Source organism: Ochotona curzoniae, unplaced genomic scaffold (genome assembly GCF_017591425.1).
Source record: "Ochotona curzoniae isolate NIBS_2020 unplaced genomic scaffold, NIBS_Ocur_1.0 contig_64, whole genome shotgun sequence".
Classification (NCBI taxonomy): Eukaryota; Metazoa; Chordata; class Mammalia; order Lagomorpha; family Ochotonidae; genus Ochotona; species Ochotona curzoniae.
The window spans coordinates 2,221,699-2,249,544 of NW_024466502.1; the positions used below are offsets into that span (position 1 = coordinate 2,221,699).

General features: G+C 46.2%; 1 protein-coding gene across 1 annotated transcript in view; it reads right to left on the reverse strand.

The window, feature by feature from the left end:
- MYO16 (myosin XVI) overlaps window positions 1-27,846 on the reverse strand; it is a 361,148-nt gene that overhangs the window by 292,300 nt on the left and 41,002 nt on the right. Inside the window, exons 4-5 of the mRNA XM_040991535.1 lie at window positions 6,434-6,542; window positions 1,750-1,874 (exon numbers count right to left, since the gene is read on the reverse strand). Coding sequence (XP_040847469.1) covers window positions 1,750-1,874; window positions 6,434-6,542 — 234 coding nt within the window. The remainder of the gene's footprint in view (window positions 1-1,749; window positions 1,875-6,433; window positions 6,543-27,846) is intronic.

Here is a 27,846-nt window from a genome sequence, read left to right on the forward strand (position 1 = left end):
CACCGTGTCCCTCAGGGGCTCCTCTACTTGGTGGCTCTTTACCCCTTGTCTTCACACACCTGGATCCTTCTCCTCCCCTTAACCCCCATCCCCTAAGCCCTCTTTCCTTCTGTGTCACATGATGAAGTGTGCAGGGTCAAGGCTCTCAATATCCTGTGAGTGCTATTGCTTCAGGAAGTCCTTCCCTAGATCATTCCTGAATTCCAGACTGCAAGATCCAACCACAAACCCAATGGCTCTCTCAACTCAACATTTCCAAAATGCATCCTGCTCCAAGCCCTCTTCTGTGCCATCAGCCCTCTGTCTCACCGGATGTCAGTCCATCGCACCTGGGGACATTCTGGGAGTCCTTTGACCTTGTACCACACCACCCATTGGGAATCCTTGTGGGATCCCTTAACACAGGTTTAACTGGCCAATTCTTGTCGTGTCAGCTTCTAACACCTCCGCAATCCATACAACCTGCATTGCCGCATAAGTTCCTCTTTGAACTCTCAGCTGCTCTCCCAACTTGTACAGTGGCTTCTAATACAGGAGCTGCCCAGAGAGCAAGCTTCTTACGTTGGAGGTAGGACCTAGACACCTCTCTTTGAGACTTTCCAACACAACACAGGGGCCTGCTGGGGGTGTGGTTGCTGTCCTCTTTGCATTTGCAATGACTGACATACCCGAGAGGCCTGACTCCTTATGGCACCTGTTACCCACTTTCCCACTGAAACACAGGTCTATGACCAGAGAGGCACCGTGGCTCCCACTCACGGTTTCATTCACAGCAGGCGAGAAGCCCTGTTTGCTTCACAAGCTGTACAGAATGCTTTGTCACTTAAATTTGTCAACATTCCTTAATTATTAAGACATAGATTTTTAGTCATTTAAAATCTATAAATAAAAATCTTGGAAGACAAAATTTAGAGGAGTATAATTATAAAACGTAATAGTGTTGATTTTTACAATTTTAAAAAAATATTGTATTCTTTTAAATTCTGTCCTTCAAAATCAACATTTAGGAAGAGAATTCCACCTAGAGGTGTCAAGGCATCCAACCTGCACTTAATCTAAAATGCTTCAGTCTCTTTGGAATGTTCCAGTGATAAAGACCTAATTAGAAACACTATCACGTCTATGAAGCCTGCATTGCTGAATTTCATATTTCTTTCTGCTCTTCTATTTGACTACAATTTTCATCTGCTCCTGCTCCCAAATCCTGAAATTTCTTCACTAAATATTATTTAATTTATCTAGTACAGGTAAATTTAAACACCAGTAGAGTAAAATGTCTTATAAAAATTAACCCAAATTGAATTGATTTGATTTTGATTACATGCAGCTTGAGAACAACAAAGTAGTGACAAGAATTTGCTTCCTTCAAGGAATTAACTCACCCAAGAGATCTCTATTTTGTTTAAAACTAAAACGAAAGGCATTCCCTGTAGGCTATATCTTAAAATATATATTGACAAAGTAAAGCATAGAAATGATTGAAATGTATAGAAAAACCACACATTCACAGTAAGCTTGAAGAAATCCTATCAACACAGGACACACTAGCTCTCTTAAAAGACTGGCATGAGTATTTGCACTGTGTTCTTTGCATATTTGTGTACTGCCCAAAAATTCGTGCAATGAATTCACCACTTTAGTGATAAGAAAGAAACCATACTTAAAGGTGAATTATATCCAATTGTATTTTTTTAGAAATTGAACTACCTTCCCTGTTAAACAGTGTCCAAGTCAGACACGCTCGCTTACCAGTGTCACTCCCTCGTCGCTCTTCTCATTGACGTTGCCTCCAGAGGACAGGAACTGTTTGACATCCGATAACATGCTCAGCGGTCTCTGCAGCTTCAACTGACACAGCAAGGTCAGGTCCACTCCTGTGGAGAAGAAGCCACTTGAGACCAAATGCAGAGACACCCAGGCCAAAGCCTGTTTTTAGGAATTCGGAGTTGGACCAGTGATTTATCTTTTTTTCAGGTGTCAGAATTGAATTCTACATGTGAAAGAACCCAAAGGTGATTCTACTCCACAATCCCGTTATTTTGCTAGATTTCATCATGTTGTCATGTGTGTTGAAGGTGGACATTTCCTTGAGATAGTTAACGTATACAATCAAAGCTGAGTGATGAAAGCAGATCCAGGCTTACAGAGGACAACACAGACAAAAACACGAAGATCTGGCCACAGTCTCGGCACTCGGCTTGACAGCACACTCCATCACAGGAACAAAGTGTTTCTGCTTCTTATTGAGAAGACACTAGGAAAATCTGATGGCACTCTGTCCCATCATTTTGAAACTCAATGTAAAGCCAACACTACATCAGCTGAAACACACTTTCAAGAAAGAAGCACACCTCAGTGGGACAACACAATTTCTTAGCAATTCTTTGTCTTCATTGTCGGGAAAGTTGAACTGCTGCCCAATCAATCAAACAAGGTAATAAGAACCCACATTCTGTCTATTTCATAGGGTATGAAGGACTCATATCAGATTCAAAAAAGAAATGCATTTTTATTTTCATACTATATGCTGAAAGTAAATTTCACATGAGCTTGCTTAGATTTATTCTCTTAATTGATGAATTGAGAAACAAAATGGTTGGCCTGACAGTCACACGTCATTACATTGTCCACTACTTTTATGGGCTGATTACATTGGGGACTTCCATAGAAACGTCTGAAAACCTGAAAGTCAGCCTCAAGTCAGCCTCAACTCCATCTCCTGTCTCTTCTCCCTGCCCCGAATTTGGGAAGAACCACTCCACCTCTCCTCCACTGCTCGCACCACACCATGCCAGAATCCCATCAGGTATGGGCTCCCAAGGGGGGCGCAGCTCTTTACCCAGTGCTTGAAGTAGCTGTCACTTGTCTGAGCCTCTGGGCCTCCTTAGGGGACACTGCTCCCTTCCACTTGCTCCCTGCACTCATCATACTTTCCACACCATAGCTTCCTGCATCATCACTGGTTTTACAGAGAATAGCCTGCGGGACTTCAAAAGGAAAATAAAGCTAAATGGGCACCTGCAATTCACTAAAATATGACTCGTGCCCAATTTTACGCGAGGTTCTATAAGCTCACGGGATAGTAGCGAACCCCAAACTTTGTCTCCATGGTTAGTGTTCCTGAGAGATCGTGGAAGCAAAAGACAAAAGCAATTAAAGAAAAATGCTTCCAGCAAAGAGACATAAACAACATACTCAGACCAACCTCATCTGGTCTCTCTCCCTCAAGCTCTGGTGCCAGCCTTAACCTGAGGCTGTTTTAAGTACAGCAGGATGCCTTTCCCATGGTTCTGAGAAGGGTGAATAAACATTAAACTGAGGGAAGGCTCGGGGCTTTGAGGGGCTGCTTAGTGCCAGAGGTCTCTGAAAGGCAAACGGGAAAGGTCAATCCTTCCAAAGGAGACTGCAGGAACTCACAGCACGAACCACACAGAAGACCATATGATCACCCCTGGAGGTGACTCATCAGCTCAGGGAAGCAGGAGCTGTAAGATTTGATGAGAAGCAGGTGCAGTGGAATGGGAAGAATAAAAGTGATATTCAGTTAGCAAGGTTCCTCACTGTAATTGTGAAACTTGACACACGCATGGAGTGTGACAGGGCAGTACTAAGTTCCATACTGGACACTGTGTTTCAGACTATATGACATCCAAGTCAAGATATTGAATAAATTTGCTGAAGCAGAGCAGAAGGGCTTAAAACATCATTCAGCTAGAGGAGGATTCTTGGAAGCAGACACATGGCCCAAACACAGGCACAAGGTGACTGACCAGCAAGTTAGTGGAGCTCCAAAGTCTCACAGCCAAGCCCAGGGATGGCTTACACGAGGGGGTGTGGAAACACAAGCAGAGTGAGGAAGGACACCGAAGGTAGATGTTCAGGAGACAGAAGGAGTCTGGAGAGAATGTGGCAAGACAGTCTTCCAGAGAACGGCATGGAGAGACGTCAAGAAGGGAATGGGGAAGTGGTGGCTGGGAGAATGCTAAGCACCGCGAGGCTGACCGCTGTAGGAACACTTCCCAAAGATTGGTGGGGTCGGGAGCTTAAGGTCAGTGGGCTGAGTAACAGCAGACAGGTGGCCAAGCAGAATAAAAACAGCTGCTTTTTTCCCCCAGGATCGGCTTGAAGAGGGTGGCGGGCAGTGACGCCTGCAGAGCCGAACAGGACTGTGGCCTTTTCCCAGGATGGGAATATTCATCTTTGCATCTGAGACCACCCTGAACTCTTCCCTCTTCCCGCTGCTCCCTTCCTAATTAATGGCATTCCCTGCAGCACAGCTCCTTTGCTTCTGCCAGGATGAGCCAAGTCCACTTACGGGCCTGGGAAGCACAGGATGAGCCACGTCACACCCCTGAGCGAGGAATACAGTGTGTGTTAGTGGTGACAGCACAACTGAGACCCTTGACCAACAATTTTCCACATACCCAACTTGTTCGCTAGATAGTCCACCTCCTGCCACCTGAACCCTGAAGTGAGAGCGGGTACACACTCCAATTAGAACCCACACGATGCAACTGCCTGTGAGAACACGGTGTGGAACCGCCAAAAGCCACGAGACACACAAGTCTCGGCTGGGAACCTGGGAACCACACAGGGACACCACCACGCCCTGTGTCAGCTGCTGACCCTCCGAGTGCACCAGTGATGCACCCAGACAGCAATGCAATCCGAGTCTTGCTGGGAACCCAACCAGTGATGCAGACAGGCAGGAGCGAGCGTGACAAATGAGGACCAGGCTGAGACTGGGGTGAGCGAGCGCAGGTGCATCCACCGATAGAGCCAGGGCAACACCAGGGACACATGGAAAACAGAATTAAACATTCAAGACATATTAAATTGAATTTGTTCCAGCAAACTTATGCTGCCCAAACTGACTGTGACAGCCACTGCTGTGACCGATTTTCTGCTGTCCATCCAGAATCAGTATCTCGGGGATGATTCTACCGATTCAGCAAATACTAATACGTTTTAGTGACTTGAAACCAGGTAAGCGATGATGTCTTCACAGACAGACATCTTTTCCTTCTTGGACTGCACACCGCGGGAGCTGTATTTTACTGTCAGGCCACTTGGGGATACCGAACTACATCAGTAATGCACTGACATGTCTGTGATGAGTGAGCATCTGTGAGAGCCTCAGCAGCATGTGCAAAGCTGTCACGTCTCCACTCCTCTTGCTGTTCTAGAAGCCTCCACAGCACTCAGCAGAAATGCTCTGGAATCAGACGTTTCACATGGTACCTGATGCTTAAAGAGTTTAGGGGGTGGAGTTATCTGGATTCTCAATTTCTGCATTTGGAATGCTGAGTCAATAGCATGCATGCAGACCTTCCCAAGTCCAAAGGACTATGGAATTTGAAGCTCCCCGGTCCCCAGCATTTGCAGAAGGAACATGGGGACACATCCTGTGGGATCTAACCTCCCTAGGCCAGACCACAGGCTGCACTGCTGGCCACACCGTAGGCAACACGGCAGCTCTGCTAACTGCAGGTGTGGCCGCAGACAGTGCAAATCTCACACTGTGTGTCACACGGGGGCTTCTGCAAAGACCAAAGCTTTACCTCTACTGCAGGGAAATCTGCTTCATCGCAAGCTCTGCTTCCTGCAGAAGCAACAGAATCTTCCCTGTCAACTCAGAGCTAACAGGATCTGAAGACCATGCAGACCTGAGGGGTGCCCTGCCTCGGCAACCTGTGACAAAGGGAAATCAGACTGTCCCCCCACTTAAATCCAAGGAGGAGGAAGGGGAGAGCCCTTAAGTCTGGATGGTTCCCCCACCAGGGGTCAACCTCCAGCAGACTGGATTTCCATTGTTGTTATTTATACTTAAATGGCAAAAAAAAAAAAAAAAAGGCAAGCATGGTTCTGTATCAGGCTTAGGAATTCAAATTTTGCCCTGCTTTCTAAGAGCTGTACTTACTCACAGAATTATACACTTTGGGCTCATCTTGTGAGGCTAGCCTCTCGACCGTGGCCTCTCGACCGTGGCCTCTCGACCGTGGCCTCTCGACCGTGGCCTCTCTCCTGTGTCACCCAAGGAAGTCCCGTGCATGGCGCACACTCCTCGGGACGGAGCCCTCATCCGCTGACCCTTACCAAGAACACCTGCTTGCGAGAGTAGACACTGCATCGGACCTTGCTCGCATTAGCTTAACAGTGCTGGTTCACTTCCCTTCCCCTCCTGGAGCAGGGCAGAATATAATCACAAACCCAGGCCTATTAATTACAGGCTCTATATGCCTCTACGTTTGTGTTGCCTTGAGAAAAATTGGTCATGCAGTCCAGAAAGAACAACGAGAAGCTGAACAGAAAAATACCTTATCTGACACCATCTAAAGAAAGGTCGCCAATTGGAAATGATGTAACCATGCCTACACAATGAACACACACTTATAATCCCCGTCTCTTTCTGTTTCATAAAGCTGCAACCTACCATTTTCGTCCAGATAGGTCAATAAGATAGAGCTGGACTCAGTCCCTTCCACGGCGTAATCTAAGGGGATGTTTCCATTGACATCCTGGAGAAGGACGTTGGCTCCAGCCTATGCATAAGAAAGAAAAAAGAAAAAACAATAGCATGAAATGCACAGCTAAATTGAAAACAAGTTACAAGACTCTCTTTACTTGTAGGGAACAGACCCAGAAGTGGTTTCTGTCACACACAATCCTGAAGAATTACGGAGGACACCAGCATTATTTGGAAGACAAATATTCAGTAACCAGCAGAGATTCTAAACGTTGATTCATCATGCAACACACCTTGCCACCTGCCACTTCCCCTCCCACCCCAATTGTTTAGACCAGAATATTCCATCAATGGCCGCTAAACCAGTCTCTGTCAGCTGACTCTTGATCCCATCCAGTTTCTGTAGAAGAGCAGGGCGGTCACCTCTGGACTCTAGTTCCCACCTGGGCTCTTCGGTTGGAAACCCAACTCATGCAAGGATGGTTAACAAGAGGGAAGCATACAGATTTCACTAAATTTACACATACATGGGGATCTTCATAGGAGTCTGAAGAATGTATGAAAGATGAAGCCATGTGCTCTGCAGACAAGCCATAGTGAATGACAGGACACATGCAGGTTTGGACCAGGCTGGGGAGGAACAGCGGTGTTGCTAAGACATGGAAGACAGGGAGTATGAACTGGCAGTACGGGGCATTTCCACAGGTGTGTTTATTCAGAGCTGTTGCAGCCCCCTTTCCAGCCTCTGGTGGTCAAGGCAATTTTCTGCCTTGGTACAGAAAGCCCTCCCCAAAGACTCCTTCTGCCTTGCTGCATGTGGGACAACTCAGGTCAAACGGTCCCTGTCTCAAGTTCCAGTTCCTCAAGTGTTTTCAGCCTGTAAGAATCAATGAGGCAGTTCTCCACCTGCTGAGATGGTTGCCTTGGGCTCCTGTTGCTATGGCAACAGTTGCGCCCACAGCCTCAGAGGGCCTGAAGGGTGGACTCCTCTCTGGTCCAGCTTGCACCATCTGAGCTGCAGGATATTCTGGCAGCAACGTTCACACTACGGTGTTTTAAGACAAACCCGTGCCAGTGGCTGCAGGTTAGTTTTTCTTTCTAGAAACTGTTCTCTGGGAGGAAGCGTGACCTATAAACACAAATGGGCTGCCCACATTACCACAGTTGTGCCTCATCTTTCACCTTCAAAGAACCCACATCCTAGTGCTCTGAGCACTCCTGCTCCCCGTGGGCAGCATCCCAGCTTAAAACACATAGGGCCAGCATTACAACACAGTGGGTTAAACCACCACTAATGACGCTGACTTCTGATATCACAGTGGGTTAAACCACCGCTAATGACACTGGCTTCTAACGTCACAGTGCAGTTTGACTCCTCACTGCTTTGTTTCCAACCTGACTGTCTTCTAAAGTGCCTGTGAAAGCCATGGAAGATGGCTCAAGCGGTTGGGGCCTTGTCTCCATGTAGGAGGTGCAGATGGGGTTCCGGGCTCCTGGCTAGCCTAGCCCCGTCCTGGCCCTTGGAGTCATCTGGGGAGTGAGCCAGCAGTCCACAATGCTGTCTCCCTTTCTTTTCCAGTCATTCTGTCTTTTGTATAAATACATATTTTTTAAAATACAAGGTTTCCTTTCATTTTTTAAAGAGAAGATTTATTTATTTTTACTGGAAAATCAGATTTATAGAGAGAAGGAAAAGAGAAAGAAAAGTCTTCCATCCACTGGTTCACTCCCCAAGTGGCCACAACATCTGGAGATGATCCAGCACCCAGGAACCTGTTCCAGGTCTCCCACGTGGGTGCAGGGTCCCAAGGCTTTGGGTCATCCTCTGATGCTTTCTCAAACCACAAGTAGGGAGCTGGATGGGAAGTTGAGCAGCAGGGACACAAACCGGTGCATATATGGGATCCTGGCAGATGTAAGGTGAGGACTGTGTAGCCATTAGGCTACCACGCCAGGACCTTCCTTTCACTCTTAAAAGCTGATCACACATATTGTCATCATTGGCACATATGCGTTAATAATTAAGCTCCACTACATTTACACAACGCGGTCAACATCTTGGAGAGTGTGACATGAACCCACTATTCATAGTTTCCTATATGCTTCTAAATAATGTAGCTAAACTGGGGACAAAAAAAAAAGATTTCCCTGTTCCTTTAACGGAAAATACACCGTGACAGTGAGAACAGTCTTTTATTTGTTTGAAAGCAGAATTACGAAGAGAGAGTGATACAGGGACATATCTTCCTGTATAGTTCAATCGCCAGATTGTCAACACAGCAGGCTACACAGGGCAAGACAAGGAGCTAAGAGCATCATTGTGTACGGACCCAAACACTTGGTCCATATTCTGCTGGTCTTCCTAGGCTATTAAAGGGGAGCTGGATCTGCAGGTGGATCCGCAAGGTCTGCTGCCCCTTTGGAATGCCCATGTGGCAGGCTTTACCTGCTCAACCACAAGAGCAACCCCCCAAAGCATATGACTTTAAGACTATTCCTTGGTGCATTAGATTTAATTTTTGTTATTTGGAGTTTGAGAAAAATTACTTGTAGTACATTCTTAAGTCAGTTTTGCTAATGATACCTTTCTTTACTCTCCAAAACACAAGAATGAGATTTTGCAAAGAACACCCAAGATACTTACTAAGTCAAATGGCCTGAGAGAAAACCTCAGCGTGTCATCAGTGATTTCAACAATAACTGGAAACTACTCCACTCTCGATCACTGGGAAATAATCAAGTTCTTTATTTTCTGATTTATACATTCTTGTAGAAACCCTGTATCCTGAGCTGGCCTTGCAGCACCATGACCTGAGATGACAGCATCCCACATGGCTGCCGGTTCTTGTCCCAGCTATGCCACTTCTGATCCAGCTCCCTGCTAATGGTCTAGCAAGAGGCAGAAGATGGTGCAAGCACTGGGGCCCCTGCCATCCACAAGGGAGAAAAGGCTGAACCTTTTGGCACCTGGCTATGGCCTGGCTAAGATCTGGCCACTGTGGCCCCTTGGCAAGTGACTCAGCACATGCAAGATTTCTCCCTGTCCATCTTTCCCTCTCTCTGTATAACTGCACTGCCAGTTATGACAGAAATGAACAGGAAAACCCCATGTGCCTGAGAGGGCTGTCTCACTTGGAAATAGCGCTTTCTATATATTGAGAAGTAATGAGACTGTTTTCAAAGGAACCCTCAACCTAAAACATGGTGAGAGAAAACTGAGCTAGGTTCATTCACCACATTCCAAGTTGTGAATCATCGCGTGTTCTGTGCTGATGGAGCGCCAGTGCACCAGCCCTCCCAAGAGCCAGGAACTTCCGCAGTTACTGATCATGCCATGTTCTTCCTGCTGTTCCCCACACCCACCAAAATGCCTGGCACTTAGCACGCACTGAAGCATATTCACTAAAACCAACTGTAAAAGAAGGAGCCGGAATTCTTAAAAAGAGAGGCAAAGAATTACAACTTGCTTAACGATTCTTTTAAATCAAATTTCATGACCACTATTTTCAAAAGCTTACGGACAACACTGTAGTCACTGGGCAAACACTTAGTTGTACTGCCTTCGCTTTTACCAGATGAGCGAGAGCCATGGCTTTTGCCTGCTTTATTCCTCCTGTTGAACTGCACAGACTAAAGGAAGCTGCTGTACACCCTGGGCAGAGCAGTTCCCAAACACAGCACATCACACCTGAGCAAAGGGGAAGGACATTTTCTTCTATTTAATTCACCGTGAAGCTGTTCTCCAGGAAGCATTACTGCACTGTAGGTCCAGAGAAGGAGTCCTTCAACATGACCAAAATGGTTTCAGTTTCTAGGCTGTGCCAGTCATCTCTGTGGCCTGCCTGAGTGACCCTGGCACTGAGCTCTGCCACTGCACCTTTTCCAGCTGCGCAGGATAGGTTTGGGTCAGTAGTGGGCACTGGAGGGATGCTTCCAGAAGAGTAGAGGAGGGTCTTGCAGCTCCAAGGCCTCCCTGCCAGGTATCTACAGAAGGCTCAGAGGTGTATGACCGACCGTCAATGAATTTTCCCAGCACCGTAACAGGGAGTTTCCCTCATACCCCAGCAAATGTCCTCAAACTTTGCTAACCCAAAGCACCTTTCTTGAAGTTATCTGCCTTGCCCAGGCCACAGCTGTACCCTCTGTAATGAGATCAACATCCAGGACAGTTCCAAGAACATCCCCTCCCTGAGTCTTTTCCTGCACCCCAGGAGCATTGGCTCTCTACACCTGCTGCTCTCTCTGGATCAAACTCGGTTTCCTCTGTTGAAATGACTGCTGGGGGATTGTGGCTCCAGACTAGACACTTTTCAAGCAAGGAGCGGTCCCAAGGACAGTCCTTCACAAAGAGGGTATGGGGATTGGTATAGCTGTGCCCTGTGTCTGCGCGGGCAGCAGAGACCTGTGCCAGTGAGTGGGTGTCAGCCTATGACAAGACCTACAGCAAATGGTTCTGAAATATAAACTGAAGCAAGGCCCTTCGGGGCTGAAGGGGCTGGAGACTCATTTTAGGGCAGTGGCCTAGGCACCCTGAGCTCAATGAAGCAAAGTCCTTCCAGCAGGAGCTCGTTCCAGGCCAACCTTAAGAGAATGCGCATCCCTCACAGCAAGAGCTCCAACTGCTGAAAGTCAAAGGCCAAGTGCCACTGTACAGGAGGCCAGGATAAAATGGTGCAGAATTAACATGTCTGCAAGCGCTCAGGAACTGTGATGAGACGGAGTTCTGATCCTTGGGATGTGATATTTACAGGAGGCCAGGATAAAATGGTGCAGAATTAACCTGTCTGCAAGTGCTCAGGAACTGTGATGAGATGGAGTTCTGATCCTTGGGATGCGATATTTGCTAGTCATAGAAACTGGACCCTCGTGAACCTTGATGCCCCCAGCCAGAGGCACGGGAAGCAGACCCTCACGGATCCAGATGCCCCAGGAATCTCCCTTCACTGCCCTGTGCTGAAGAGGAATCTCCCTTTCCTTCAAAGCTCAGGATGACTTTGCTTGGGGTGAGGACCCTGAAGATGATGTTCTCTTCCCTTCACGTGCACCACACTAGCCCGTTCCTTGTGACACTCAGACCTCTGGGGAAACAGCACCCTTCTCAGGGGAGTGAACACTACAGCTCACTACTTCTGGGAGTTACACGACTTTCCTGGCGCTCGCTCTCTCTCTCACACACACACACACTCTCTCTCCTGGAGAATGGTTGTAGACATGGATTCTTAGACTGCTGGACATACAAGGGCACAGTGTATGAATTGACAGGTGTGTGCACTTCACGGAGAGCCCAGCTTTATTTATTTTTAAAACCTTTTTTAAAAAGATTTATTTATTTTTATTGCAAAGGTGGATATACAGAGGAGGAGAAACAGAGAGGAAGATCTTCTGTCCGATGGTTCACTCCCCAAGTGGCCACAATGGCTGCTGAGCCCATCCGAAGCCAGGAGCCAGGAGCTCCTCCAGGTCTCCCACATGGGTGCAGGGTCCCAAAGCTTTGGGCCATCCTCGACTGCTTTCCCACAAGCAGGGAGCTGGATGGGAAGTGGGGCTGCTGGGATTAGAACCGGCACCCATATGGGATCCCAGTGTGTGCAAGGCGAGGACCTTAACCACTGCGCCATTGTGCCAGGCCCGAGATTCCAGATTTAAACTGGAAGCTCCTGCAGTTGAAGATAGCTCAGCCAAACATGGGATGCACGGGTAGCCTCTTCTCTGGCTTGACCAAGAGCCGGAGACAGGGTTATGGAGTAGATCACCTGGGCACAGTGCAGGGATGGGCAGGAGGAACCAGGATTCTTCCCCTAGGCAACCATGACACTTTCTGATCAGTGAGTGTGCACTCGGCACATGCACACAGCCGCCAGCCAGCCAGCTTCCTGACAGCCTGCAGGAAGCTTCCAGAGTCCGTCCAGGCACCCAGGAGGGAGTTCCCTAAATCTCATTCCCAGGAGGTTCTTCCTGGATTTCCGCCTTTCTGGATTCTCGCCTTGGCTTCCGGGAGCCCAGGCAGTTCTCCAGCACTCCCCAACCCTGCTAAGGAACTAATCTTCCTCTACTAGCTGCCACTCCCTCATGCCAAATGTCCCCTCTTCAAACTGCCTCACTTGCTGCTCTTCGGTCTTCTGATCAGGCTCTCACTGCTTTCCTCGGTTCCTCTCTTCTGGAGCGAAGGGCACGGGGGTTACCATTCAGGTTTCAGGGTCTCACGTGAGCCATACATCCTGGTCTCCGCACTTATCTTTAAGAAGCAGGGCACACTAAAACTCCCCTGTCTAGGTTTCCCTTTGGGTAAAAGCAGGGCACAGTAATTCTATTTACCATGTGGGAGAGGTACATGCGTGCATCCTTCCAGAACTAAGAACACACACCCTCTCTCAGCCTTAGATGTGACCCACGTGGCCCTGGGCATCACTGTGCCACTGCTCCTGGAGGCTGCACCTTCACTCTCGCCCAGGGACTACACAACAGAGGCCTAGAGGATGCCTGAATGTCAGCTGCAGGTTCCTGCTGACCCGGTGTGAACCATGAACTGCTCACCATGAGCTACTTACCATCTAAGTCAACTTCCTTCAGTTGGAAAATGGAGCTAATGGGTTTGTTATAAAGTGAAATCAAGATAAAATTATACTGAAGCACCAATAATATGGTGTTGGTACAAGAAGACTTCTATGAGGATCCCAGCACACAGTAGGGCCAGAAAAATAAGTTCCTTACTTAGTCAATGTTTACACCTTCCTGGATGCTAAAACCCAGCAAGGCACTGGCTGCTACAGCCTGCTTGAAGTTCTCCTAGAGAGCCACAAATAAGTACGCAAGTCGGCAGAAACTGTCAGGGGCATGGGAAACAATTTCAATGATTACTAAGCAATGGGAAGGCACAGGCAACTTTTATTAAATATTTCAACCTTAGAGAGATTAGGGCCTAAAGACAGAAGGTTGCTGGATGAATGGTCCCACCAGTTGGTCTCTGTAGAGTCCTGGAGCGGGGCTGGTGGCATCCATCTCTACTCTATGCCTGTTTCCTTCTCTGTACGGATGCCCGACTTCAGACTTCATTCTCTGAGACAGGGATTTTTGCCTTGTCTCCATGCAAGAGATCTGAGTTCTCTCAGGAAACACTTAGTGACGCTTCACACACTGCAAAATATTTACACTTGGGAAGAAAGTCTTGGCACAGAAGGGCACTTTAAGGCCGAATGCACATTCTTCGGCAGATTAGAATTAGCACGGAGAGCTTTTCTGTTGCTTCTCAAGCTACAAAACACTCATGCAGACACGTGCTCAGGGGTTCCCCAAGCCCAAGTCTGCCCCTGTATGTTCAGACCTGGAGAAAGCCTGACAGCTGATGGTTCCCAAATGCATGAGAACAGCCTGGCAGCCCTGACTTCACATTCACACAGACACACACACACGCATAGGCAGTCACATTCTGCTTAGCACGGATTAATTACGCTTCAAGATTCCTTATTTTTAACTGCAGTTTAAGATTAATGTGACTGAAAAGGGTAAGTTTCATGGTTGTTTTTATTACCACTCCAGCTAGCTCAGGAGTAAATGTGCACTTTCACTAGATAACGGGTGTCCTTGGAATAAGGAGATGATGAGTCACAAAGCAAGAAGCTTCCCTGAACGTTCAGAAGGCCTCACCTTAGCAGCAGGCTTCTTTCCCAGTGCAGTGAAGAGGCAACAGCAAACGGGGTCTGGAGTCACCAGCATGTAGAGGGTATTATGTTGGTTGGTATTTTAAAAAGTACTTGGAACCACTTGGCACAAACAATTTACTCAATTTCTGAAGAGCAAGCAATTCAATAAAAATATCCCTGTTGTTGGGGCCCAGCACCTTGGCCTGGTGGCTAAAGTCCTTGCCTTGAATGTGTTGAGACCCATATGGGTGTCAGTTCTAATCCCAGCAGTTCCGTTTCCCATCCAGCTCCCTGCTTGTGGCCTGGGAAAGCAGTCCAGGACAGCCCAAAGCCTCGGGACCCTGCAACCACGTGGGAGACCCAGGGGAAGTTCCTGGATCCTGGCCTCGGATTGGCTCAGCACCAGATATTGCAGTCACCTGGGGAGTGAATCATCAGATGGAAGATCTTCCTCCCTATCTCTCCTCCTCTCTGTATATACCTTTGCAATAAAAATCAATAAATATTTTTTTAAAAATCCCTGCTGTTACACATTTGTAATATTAGAATTTACACCTATATGTGTATTCTAAAATTAATTTATCCTCTTACAAGATATGGATTTGATACTTTTTTTTAATTTGAGAGGTAGAGGAATAGAGAAAGAGAAAAAGAGAGAGCATGTTCCCATTTGTCCACTCTTAAATGTGGATGGGTCAAAGCTGGGGTTAACTGAGGTCTCCTATGCAGGTGACAGGAACCTAAGAGCTGAGCTATCACCACGGCAACCAAGGGCAGGCTTTAGGAGGAGGCCAAGTCAGCGGTTTGAGCCAGGCATGGAATCCAGCTGCTCTTAGATGGGGCATGGGATTTTAATCAGCATTTTAACCACCAGGAAAATTGGTATTTTAAGAGATTTTATTGAAATGTCCTTTTTACATTTTACATGTTGTTTCTCTGATGTGAGAGTCCAGGATGCTGCCAGATTAACATTTATATTAATTACATTGTTTCTTTGGATATACAGCTTGATACATTTGTGCAAAATGAGAACCAACATTCATTGCTGAATTTACTTTTCTCCTGTGTTGGTGTGCGCATTTGGGTGTATGTAGCTTCATTTTTTTTTTCAAGAGATGAGAAACTAAAGCATTGAGAATTTAGGCTACTTTTAAAATGCAAAACATGATTGTCCAGGCCTAAAAATACTTCATGATCCAAGAATGTATACATATCTCCTGATCTTTATGCCTACCCACAGTGCACCTGACAGCAGGTGCAACAAACTGATCCAGGCTGCCCACAACCCATTCAGCTCATACATGTCAATGGGCATTAAAACCTACCTCAACCCAATCAATTCCACTACCCAGCCCACACTCATGCCAGCAGGTGCCACCGTCTAGCTAGTCCTGGTTCTTATGCTCACCAGCGGGAGTTGCAGTTCATCAGAGAGGTGCCCAGCACTTCCCTACTGGGCCCACTCCGAACCCTAGATCTTGGTTCTGCACTCTAGCTTGTCTGGACTTGCCCCCAGCCCCAGCACTTGCCATCTGATGCTGTGCCTATGTCCAGCCTAGTTTGCCGCCCCTGTTATGACTCTTACACTCACCAGAGGTAATCACAACCCAGCCATGTGTTCCCTTAGCTCTCCAAACTGCTCTGTTCCCAGCCACAGATGTTGCATGTGCCAGTGGTTATTACTCTGACCCAGCTTGGCATAGTCCATCCCCTGTCCTGGTCTTTACCATTGGACGCTGCAGCCTGGCTTGTCCCGGCCTGCCCCCAATCCCAAGTCTCACCAGCAGGTTCTGTAGTCTAGCCCAATCCAGTCTGCTCCCAACCCCTGGCTTTGCCCAGTTGTGCTACAGCCATTTCAGTTCTTATTGTTAGGTGCTACAACCCAGCCATACCTGGTCCACAGCAAGACACAGCTCTCACATAGCTCAGCCATTGCTAAGACCTAGTCCAGCCTGTCCTACACCCACCCTAGAAAATAATTAGTAGTGTTAATGTCACTTAAATAGAGAAATTCCAAATTAACAATGTTGAATACATAGTATAACAGACAATTCTGCTTTACCAGTGTAGATATGAGGCAGTTCTCTCCTTTTCTAAAATGAATCAACCACAACACAACTGGCTTTAAACAGGGAGAGAGCTGCCAACGTCCCATTCACTAAACCATCAGCAGCCCTGCTTACTCCAGCTGTCAAGCACTGCGTCATTCCTAGCAAGTATCCTGAGCACACCTCCCCTCTGATTACTGAAACTGGAAGGTGGCCCAACTGCCAATTCACCTGAATTACATTTCTTGGACATGGGGATGTCTCAAATGCACCAGAAAATCGTGATTTTATTTACTGCTTTCCCAATGGCATAGGGGGGCCACTGCTAGGAGCAATGGACTGAGCTGCTCTTTAGAAACACTGATGGTTTCAACCCTGGCTACCCTGCTTCTCATCCGGCTCTCTGCTAACAGTTCTAGAAATAGGAATACAGCAGCAAATGGGACAAGCTCCTGGGCCCCGGCCATCCATGCGGGAGACTCAGCGGTCACAGATACTGGAGTGAAGGTACCAGATATGAGAAAGCACCCAGGAATACCAAGAACGAGAAGACACAGTAATAAGGTCTCTCCACCTGACAGAAAGTTCTTCAAGGGAGCAAAGTCCCGGAGATACCGTGATTAAAGCCTGCACATTTATGAAAGTAAAGATTCATGGCTTTAAGCCACATCATTCACAGCTCTTTATTAGAGCAGTCCCATGAACCTAAAACAGCACCTTTTACCCAGTAATGGATTGAAGGTTTTCATCTCTTCCCAAATTCACATATCTGAACCTAACCCCCAAAATGACAGTGCTAGAAAGTGGAATAGCTTTGGATGATGACTGGTTTTCAAGGTAAGAACCTCACGACTGCGATTAATGCCTTCACTTTAAAATTGACCCTAGTTCAATATAACTGACTTGCTCTGGTCTTAGATAACAAAGAAAAAGCAGACATCAAATACTGAAACCAGAACAAGAGGGGGTGACATTAGAGATCTCACGGGCACAAGAGGGAGTGAGATTAGAGATCTCACGGGCAATGCAAAGAAAATAAAGGTCCTGTGGACAACTCTCCTCCCACAGACTTCACAATGCAGATGAAGTGGGGTAATTCCTAGGAATACAAAATCTGCCAGACGCACTTAAGAAACAATCTGAACAAGGTCATGTTTATTACATTATTCAAAACAGTTATAAACGAGTCCCAGATGGTTTCAGCGGTGAATGCCACAAGTCACTTAAGGCAAAAAAAATGAAGAAGAGAATGAGCAAGGAGGAGGATTGAAGGGGGAAAGGAAGAAAAGGGAAGGGGAGGGAGAAACAGAAAAGAGAGACTACTTGAATTACTCTACAAAATAACACCAAAACCAATGAAAGACATTGTGTGAAAATCAACAACAGTCTAGTATCTCTCATTAACATAAATGCGAACATTGTCGAGACATTAACGTAAATCCCACAAAGCAGAATTCAAGAATTACACACCACATCTGAGTGGAACTCACCCACGCATACAAAATCGCATCTAAAATCAATTAAAGTTGCCAATCATATCAAAAAGGCTAAAAGAGAGAAAGAAAGTGCATGATATCAGTAGATGTAGAAGGAAATGTAACAGGCCAGACCTCCTGAGAGCAAAGAGCCCCAGTAAACTAGGAACAGAGGGGAGCTTCCTCAACGTGACAGAAACAGCTCAAGAACTTCCAGTTAACATCGTACTTGACGAAGAAGAGCTGGTGCCCACAAAGAACTGGCAAAAGGCAAGCACGTCAACATTATTCCAGTGGTTCTAGCTAATGTGGTATCAGAAATAAATGAAATTAAAACGTATCCAGATCCAAAAGGAAAAATCAGGCTGTGTTTGTTCATGGATGAAGCATCTATGCAGAAAATGACAAAGACGTAATGACAACAGAAACCCATAAACCATAAGCGCTTTTAGCAAGGTTGCAGGATGTGACGCAAAAATCAGCACACTGAATTTAAATGCTTAAACATTGCGTCACTGACATTAGCACTCCTGAAAAAAATCCATTAAGTTTGAATATGCAAAGATAAAAAACTCTGGTGAAAGCAATAAAAAAAAACAAGCAAATTAAGAGACATTCTAAGATGGTAACTAAGAAGATTCAATTTCATTATCATGTCCATTTTTCTTAACTTGAATGATAGATTCAATACAATTCAAATAAAATCCTAGTAAATTATTTTATAGACAAAAAAGAATAAATACATTCTAAAGCTTAGAAAGAAACAAAAGACTCAAACTAGCCAGGAAAATACTAAAGGAGAAGAAGAGAATCGAAGGCCAGATTCCGTTGGACCGTAAGACTTAGTACAAAGATACATAATTGAGACTGTGCTGTATTGATCGGTGAAATAATGGACAAATAGATCAATGAGACAGATAGAGCGCACAGCCACAAAGGGGAATCTAGTTGTCTTTGAAAAGAGAACAGCCGATGCCACTCAGCGGACGCAGCTTCAGCAAGCGGGGCAGCGACGAGCAGGCACCCACATGCAAGCACAAATCAAAATCCATCTACACACAGATGTTTCATTGCTCACAAAAATTCCTTCCAAGTAGATCAGTCTCAGGCATGAATGTGAAACTCTGAAACTCTTCTGAGATGATAAATGTTGAACATGGTGGTTAGCTTTCAGATACAGCTTCAAAGGAAATAATTTAAAACATATATATTTATACAAAGGGAACAATTTTCATGTATTTTTATATATACAGTTTTTAAAACAGTTATGCACATGCAGTTTTAAGAAATGTAATAATACATTCCAAAATAAATAATCTGTAAGCTCTGTTTCATTAAAGCTGCATCTCTGGACCAGTACTTTGGCGTAGCAGTTAAAGTTGCTATGTACAGTTCTCACAACAACATAGGCCAGTTGGAGTCCCAGCTGCTGCACTGCCAATCCAGCAGCCTGCCAATGCGCCTGGGAAAGCAGTGGAAGAGCCCAAGTGTTGGGTCCTTGCATCCACTTGGGAGGCCAAGAAGAAACCTCTGGCTCTTGGTTCCATAACTGGCCCCGCTCTAGTAATTTTGGCAATTTGGAGAGTGAATCAGAGAATGGAAAATCTCTCTCCTTGTCTGCATCTCTCTTTATCTATAACTATGCATTTCAAATAAACCTTTCAAAATTAATTCTCTACCCTGTCAAAAGGAGAAAATGAAGAGATGTGAAGAAAATATTCTCAAAGACATAACTGAGATCAGATTTTTATTCTAAAACAGACGGAGAACTTGTAAAACTCAACAATAAGAAAAATGTGAATGAAGAGACTGCTGTAGGGAAGACATGAAGGTGACAGACAGAGATATGAGGAGATGCTATACAATCTGCTAGTCAACGAAGTGTCAAGGGCGGGAAGATGACACTATGCACCTGCGAAGCTGGCCAAGGTCCAGCACCCTGACAGTGAAGGCTGCGAGAACAGAGAACGCAGGGAGCTTTCGTGCATCGCTGGTGCCGCGTAAAAATTGTACAGAGTGCACGTGGCCCAGTGCTGGCCCGCGGTTCCAGCCCCATCTGCTTTCAACCCCAGCTTCTTGCCAGTGCCCACTCTGGGCGGGCACAATCACGAGACGTGGACTGAATTCCTGGTTCTTTGCTTAGTCCTGGCCTTGCCCTGTGCAACAAGACTTGGGGAGTGACACGCTAAACGGGAGACCCTGTCTCTCTCTGGTTTGTCCACATTGGTAGATTGTTTGTGTTCCAAACCTCTAACTTTTCCTGAGCCAATCCTGTCCTACCAGCTCGGGTCCCACTGTCACCATGCATACATGGACGGTGCTGAGGAAATAGTGACAAGTGAACGCATCATTAATGACATTAAACAACATATTTTTGTCACCGACGTTGGGCTTTGACAGAGTATTTTTTTTAAGATTTATTTTTTTTTAAAGATTTATTTTTATTATTTTTTTTTATTGGAAAGGCGGATATACAGAGAGGAGAGACAGAGAGGAAGATCTTCCGTCCGATGATTCACTCCCCAAGTGAGCGCAACGGCCGATGCTATGCCAATCCGAAGCCAGGAGCCTCTTCCGGGTCTCCCACGCGGGTGCAGGGTCCTAAAGCTTTGGGCCGTCCTCGACTGCCTTCCCGGGCCACAGGCAGGGAGCTGGATGGGAAGCGGGGCTGCTGGGATAGAACCGGCGCCCATATGGGATCCCGGGCGTGCTAGGTGAGGACCTTAACCACTGCACCATCACGCTGGGCCCTTGACAGAGTATTTTTAAAGCCATGGTTTTGGTCTGTTTCACGACCATTACATACCTTCATTCATCAATCATCCATTCAACTTCTCTATTTAAATTTGAGGTTGTAATTTTTTGTTGATATTACAAAGCAGTTGTCATTTTTTTTAGCAAAAATTCTTTGAAGAATATTTAGTAAAACAAACAAACCGAAAACAGTCTACTTGGAATAAAAAATTTTAAAAAAATACATTTAAAAATAAATAAAATCAGGGCTCAGCACCATAGCCAGCAGCTAAAGTCCTCGCCCTGCATGCACCCGGATCCCATATGGGCGCCAGTTCTAATCCCAGCAGCCCCACTTCCCATCCAGCTCCCTCTTTGTGGCCTGGGAGAGCAGTCAAGGACGGCCCAAAGCCTTGGGACCCTGCACCCATGTGGGAGACCCGAAAGAGGCTCCGGGCTTCTGGTTTAGAATCAGTGCAGCTCTGGCCATTGCAGCATCCTGGGGAGTGAATCAGCAGACAAAGATCTTCCTCTGTGTCTCTTCTCCTTTTGTATATCTGCCCTTCCAATTATACACATATATATTTTAATAAATCAATAAAATTAGTTTTCTTCTCATTATGTTCCACTAAAATATAATCATCAAATCAACCACACGAATCACTTGATTTTAATTCATGTGAAAACCTGTACTGATAATTATTCCGCAGTTCTCCTGTCTTATAACATTTGGGGAATGTTAGTATATTAAAGTATCTAAAAAAACCCTCTGCAATAAAATATTGTTTCAGAGACTTCCAAAAGCTGTTTTGCTTTTTTTCAAATTAACCTGATCAAAAATATTCTATTTTTCTGACATGAAATGATAGTCATTATTTATGGTACCTCTTGCTCATTAAAGCGTAGATGCTGCTTTCTGTAAGAAACGCACAGAAAGGGGGAAGCAGGCATTGGAAAGGGCTGCTTGGCACTGCCACGGAGCACGCGGTCTGCAGGCGCGACCTTCCGTCACAACGGCAGCAGGTGTGAGGCACGCACGGCGGGGGCACGCTGGCATGCAGACAGCTGCGTGACAAACCCGCAGACACGTGCTGAAGCCGAAAGAAAGGAACGCACACAGGTAACAGAAGACAAAGGGAAATTCCACATGGTGTCATATGTGCATCAGGGCAGCAGGGCTAGGTAAAGTAAGCCAGGCAGCCGCACTGCTCATGCTCTGGGGCCACGGACACATCACACAGCCGCACTGCTCATGCCCTGGGACCAAGGGACATCACACAGCTGCACTGCTCATGCCCTGGGACCAACACATCACACAGCTGCACTGCTCATGCCCTGGGACCAACACATCACACAGCTGCACTGCTCATGCTCTGGGACCAACACATCACACAGCTGCACTGCTCATGCCCTGGGAACAACACATCACACAGCCGCACTGCTCATGCCCTGGGACCACGGGCATCACACAGCTGCACTGCTCATGCCCTGGGACCACGGACACATCACACAACCGCACTGCTCATGCCCTGGGACCAACACATCACACAGCTGCACTGCTCATGCCCTGGGACCAACACATCACACAGCCGCACTGCTCATGCCCTGGGACCACGGACATCACACAGCTGCACTGCTCATGCCCTGGGACCAACACATCACACAGCTGCACTGCTCATGCCCTGGGACCAACACATCACACAGCCGCACTGCTCATGCCCTGGGACCAACACATCACACAGCTGCACTGCTCATGCCCTGGGACCAACACATCACACAGCCGCACTGCTCATGCTCTGGGACCAAGGGACATCAAATCTATTCTTCCACTTGCAAAGTGGAGACCACAAGTTATTAATGTTTACTTCTGCAGATCTCAGTGTCAGTCCGTCAGATACTTAGCCCAATGCATGGCACACAATATGCTCAATAAGTCATATCTGCACTACTAAAACTAATAGGACAAGACAGAATATCATATGAAGGTGCAATATTTGCAAAGACAACCATGAACTACACGTATTAAACAATCCATCCTTAGGGACTCAAACCCTGAGGATGAGGCAGAGTGAAATACTGGCAGAGACCGGAGAAGGGCATTCATCCACAGCTGCACAGACTGAGTAAGACAGGAGAGCTGCTCTGACCATCTCTCAACTCCCTGTGTTCTCATCACACGATATATTTAACAAAATCAGCCATGTAGCCATAAAACAGTTTGTACTAAAGGCAATAAATGCCTGAAAAATGTTCTTCCCACAATACGGAGTTCCAACAAGGCTGACAGCCCCCGGGGTAGTATTTACAGCAAGACAGAGCAAATAACAGACTCTGCTCCATCATAACTGTTACTAGAAAAAAAGAGATGTGATGTGTCTTCAGATATGCGACAGCCTCTTACGCCTCTCTCTCCTTTAAACTACCCATAAATAAGCTACCCAGATGCAACAAAACATATTTATGAAAGTTTAAGTGTAGACCTACCAGTATTTATGAATGAAATCTCAAAAAAAGCCTGTTTCCACATCACTGATTTCCAGACAACACACAGCTTAGTTTTTTGAAAGCTTCTTCCAGCTGGTAAAGCAGAAAAAGCCCACAGAGCCGACCCTACTGCTTACAGCCATTCTAGAACAGAGGGATGTTCCCACAAGTCTTCCCCTTTTCTTCAAGGATTGGCTACAAAGAACTGCTGAACCTCAAGAATCAAGGCCAAGGCAACAGACTGGTTTCACACAAACAAAATCATCAGAGTTCTAAACAAAAGTGTACAAGGTTAAATCTGGGGGTGACTGCAGAACAAAGCTCGGCCGAGATGCAGCAGGGCAGCCGACTGCACTCAGGAATAGACATCCATTCCGCGCGGCACCGGAAACCAGCTGTGGGTCGGAATGTGAATTACAGGGATTGTCCGGCCAGGCAATCCCTTCAATTTGAAAACCCAAGGTACAGAAGGGAATCGCTGAAGACACTCTTAAAGCCTGCTACCCAAAGCCATTGCGTCATGGCTGACACCCCAGTGCTCAGGAGAGTCTCCTGGCAGTGAGGGAGGCTCCAGCGATGATATACCTGCAGAAAGCGGAGCGGCTCAGCCTCGACGGGTCCTGTTAACTGGGTTTGAGAAAGCAGGGTCTGCGAGCTCCAGACAGACTTGCTTGTACTTTGCAGCCCAACCAGATGGCACTCTGCTTCCCACACCCAGGACAAGGAAGCTCCATTAGCTCTGGTCTCAAGGCTTTCCCACGGGCTTCGGTTGTTTCTATAGGAGTGAGAACACTAAAAGCATAGGACCTGCCTGATTCTAGACTTTGGACAAACGATGTAGGAGGCAACACATCTGGGGAGTTCATTTACTCATTAACAAACAACGAACTAAGCCCTTACTATGATTAAAGAGTACTTTGAGATTTTAAGGATTTGAATTTTTATGGCAATAAAAAGTTGAAGACTTTTATTACACTATTTAAAATTTTATGGCAGTTGAATTATATCTGAACACATTTCACAGCAGTCTCTGTAAACTCTCAAAGGTCAGTAATGATTACTTCGGCAGAGCGTGAATACTAAGTGCAGCTTTGCTGTTATCCGAAGTGACAAATACGCGGGGAAGAAAGAAAGTCGTAACATTCCAAGTAACTAATACGGTGTGAACAGCAGGCATCCTCACACTCAATACATCTCCACCTGTTACCAGGACGACCGTGCGCTGTGATGACAAGGGCCGCCCCCAAACAATATTTGTATCTAATGGTGACTGGGAGACCTGTGAACAGAAAATAGAATCCTCCTCTCCACTGGGCATAAAACAGAACACAGAAAAACTACACACTCCATTCTACAGAGCCAGAAGCAAGGAAAGGAAGTACTGAGCCGCAAGATGCTGTTTCCAGTTCAGTAAACCATCTAGCCTTGGCTTTTCTCCTCAGTAAGTGTGGGTTTTTTTAATTGTTTGAGAGGCAGACGTACAAACACATACACACATGGTTGCACACACACACACACATATAGTGGGAGAGAGAGAATGAGAGAGGGAGGGAGGGAGAGAGTAAGAGAGAGAGAGAGAGAATCTACCATCTGCTTGTTGACTATCCAAAGTGGCTAGGGTTAGGACAGGCCAACGTTGGGCATTGGGAACTCAACCTGTCTCTTGTGTGAGCAGAACAGGCACTTCCGACACCGTTTGCTGGCTACCACTTTCTATCACAGAGAGCTGGAATTGGGAGCTGAGCAAACACTTGAACCAACGGGCATCTTCAGATATGCATGTAATGTACGCCTTTGAATATGCATGACAGCCAAAAATCTGAAGTGAAAAGAAACAATAGTACACATAAAAACACTTCTTTCAGGAGATATTTCTTGCCATTACAATATAATAGTGTAATTACACAAATTAGAAAAAAATAGGTAGTTACAATTGGTATAAAATGTCTAAACTAGAAAAACGTACTGATACTTACACAATACATTTTCGTATCACTAAAAAAATCACACTGAGGAAGATTTTAAAGCCTGGAGAAGACCAGGAAAAGGTACAGGAAGATGAATTTTTAGGATTTGTGCAGGAGGAGAGAGGCTGATTAAAAACTGCATCAAAGATATTTAGTATCGCTATGTGATAGAATGTTATTTTTGTGTTGTTCTTCATATTTTAGCTATTTCTAATTCCACAGCAAACATTTATATAGAGCAAAAATATATTCTCAAACAGTAAAATACGACAAAAGCACACGGCTACTCCATTGTGTTCATAGCAAGTTTCAAGTCTACCTAATACAACTGTAAGGGGCAAAATTTTAGAGAACTTTGCCACTTTTGGGGGACTGGCTTGAGTCTCATAGGCACCAATGGCCAGACTATAATTAGAGGCCTGCCACCCAATGAATAGACACTATTTCAAAAAGAAGCCTACGCCGCAAGGATTTCCAGAAAAACTAAAAGCCATGGGCCCCGGGTTGGTAAAGAGTCCACACAGACAGGAGGAACTCTCACTGCCATTCTCGGGAAGCAAGTTGTTCCCCTACCCCATGGCTTTGTGGGCACCATATGCAGGTACCTGGTAAATGCTGATTGACCAAAACCTGGTCTGAAACTGGTCAGAGCCCATCTATCTTCTAACCACTCATTCACTTCTCCTCCCAAACCAGCTTGCTTTCTCTGGTTTAAAAAGGTATGTCGTGCTCACCTAACACTGCCCTGAGAGACACATCCATCCCTGGCCCTTTTACCAACAAACTGAAGCCACGGGCTTGTTGATGTTTTCTGTCCTTCGATGTCTTCGGAAACAGCTGGTGTGCAATCGATTCAGCACCTTGTGACATCAGCGCCTGCACTTCTTGTCCTCTCTTTAGTGTGCAATTTTCCATCCTGTGTTAATGTTTTACACAGCAGTATGTGCGTGCACTCAACAGGACAGCATGCAGGGTTTAATCTGTATTCACACGCAAGCCAGGGACGGAATCAGCATGTCTTCGGAGCTTTTGTTTCACACGGACTGACTTTCCCCATGAGGGCAGAGCCGCCATCACTGCAAGGAAATCCTCGAGGCACTTTCCCTTTGACTTCTATGATAACACTATCTCCTGACTCTTCATCTTGACTCCTTCTCAGTCGTCTTGTTTCAACAGCAAGCTCTTCAATGGCAGTGTGGACCCTCTTTCAACTCTTCTTTCTGCAGACTACACTTTGACAACACACGTGACTACCTCAGGCTTCAGCACCCACACACATGCAAGTGAGACTCAGCTGTCTCGTCTGAGTTCCAGGGCCAGTACCTCCAGGCCTCACTATCCTGACATCCTCTAGGGACCCTGACCTTGGATATTCTGCAGGGAATTCATAGCCCTCTTCCATAAAAAGCATCTTTTGTCTTTTGTAAACTGCATCAGCCCTCCCAATTTCGTCCAACAGCTAAGAGTTATTTCTAATGTCCTCTTCTTTAACACCTACCTTAACATTTCCTTATGTTGCCTTCATCTAAAACACATTTTTTCCCAGTTTCATTTACTCCCATCATTACCACACTTGGGTTTCCAATGTCACTGATTTACCCTCTCACAGAACTCATCAGAGGCCAAGGCTGTGTGCATGGCGTGCACAAAAGCATGTATTCAAACACCTCAGTGATTATATACCAGAAACTCAGCCAGAGGCTCCCAAGCATGTCAGCACTCAAAAAGCCACACCCACATCACCTTGCTGCTGCAGCACGCTCAGAAACAAACATGGTTCCCGCAGACTTTTAGAGCCTCAATATGAACGTTACAGACGAGTGAACGAGTTTCATGACAGATCTGTGTGAATCAATATGAATGTTACAGAACAAGTGAACAAGAAGATTTAAGTTAAATCTTCACTAAAATAGTGTTTCCTTTACTCCAAATTCGAGACAAAGCTGAATGACTTAAAACGCAGAGGGATTGTTCCTGTATTCTAAAATTTGAACTGGACTGATGTTGGTTCAGCACATAGGACTTCTGTAGGAGGTAAATGTGACTGACAAAGGGAAATATTTAACCTCCCAGGAAGGGAGGACTAGGGCAGAACAGATCTGTCCTTGTTGCCCTGCCAGAGGAAGACATAGGCTCTCCTCCACACCCATCCCCTAGCCACCACAGTATTGGGATTGCTCAAATCAGTCTTTAACTGGGGGGCAAGATCATTGCCAATCCGTATAACTCCAGAATCCTATCGCATATTTCAGAGGATTTCTTTTGCATCTTGTCACTGAATTTTTAAATTATAAAGAAATTATTGACACGGTAAAGAGACACAGTAGGACCAGCAACTTTCTTAGTTGAAGGAGAAGGGCTCCAATTTATTCTTTTGCTCCCCAAATTCACAATACAAAACTCCCAAGAATGGGAACTGGGAATTCAGGGTAGGCCTCCCACTTGGCTGGTAGGAGCCGTCACTGCTGCCCAGAGTCTGCACAGTCAGGAAGCTGGGACTGAGAGCCAGGCCTCCTGAGGTGGGGGGATGGGGCAGAGCTGTTCTACCTGGTGTCCTGCTGGGACACATGGCTGCCCCTGGTTCTGCATTATATTATCTGCTGTTCTAGAAGGAGGACGTAGGCATGGTATAACAAGCTGCCTTCAAGAAGTTCACAGTTTACCAAGAGTGTACTCACCGACACTCGGAGAGGCTGGAAATGAACAGACCCTCACACAACCCAGCCCAGCATCCTAGGTGATAAGCAGCAGACACTTCCCACTTGCCAGCCTGCAGCGGGGCTCCCGAGTGTGGCTGTTGCTGCTGAGATGATCCCATAGCTGCCCACCTCCCATGAAACACTCCTCAGTGAGACTCATTCTGTTCTCACTGCCCAGGAAGCTCCACTTACTGGTGATGACACAGAGTACAAGCTTCACCTTCGGCTATCCCTTCTCCTCTCTCCGGTGCCACCAGCCAGCTCTGCCAGCTTTTCAATGCATGCTGCAGTAGCACTATTTTGACAGCTGTTCATGGTCCAATCTGTTTGAAGA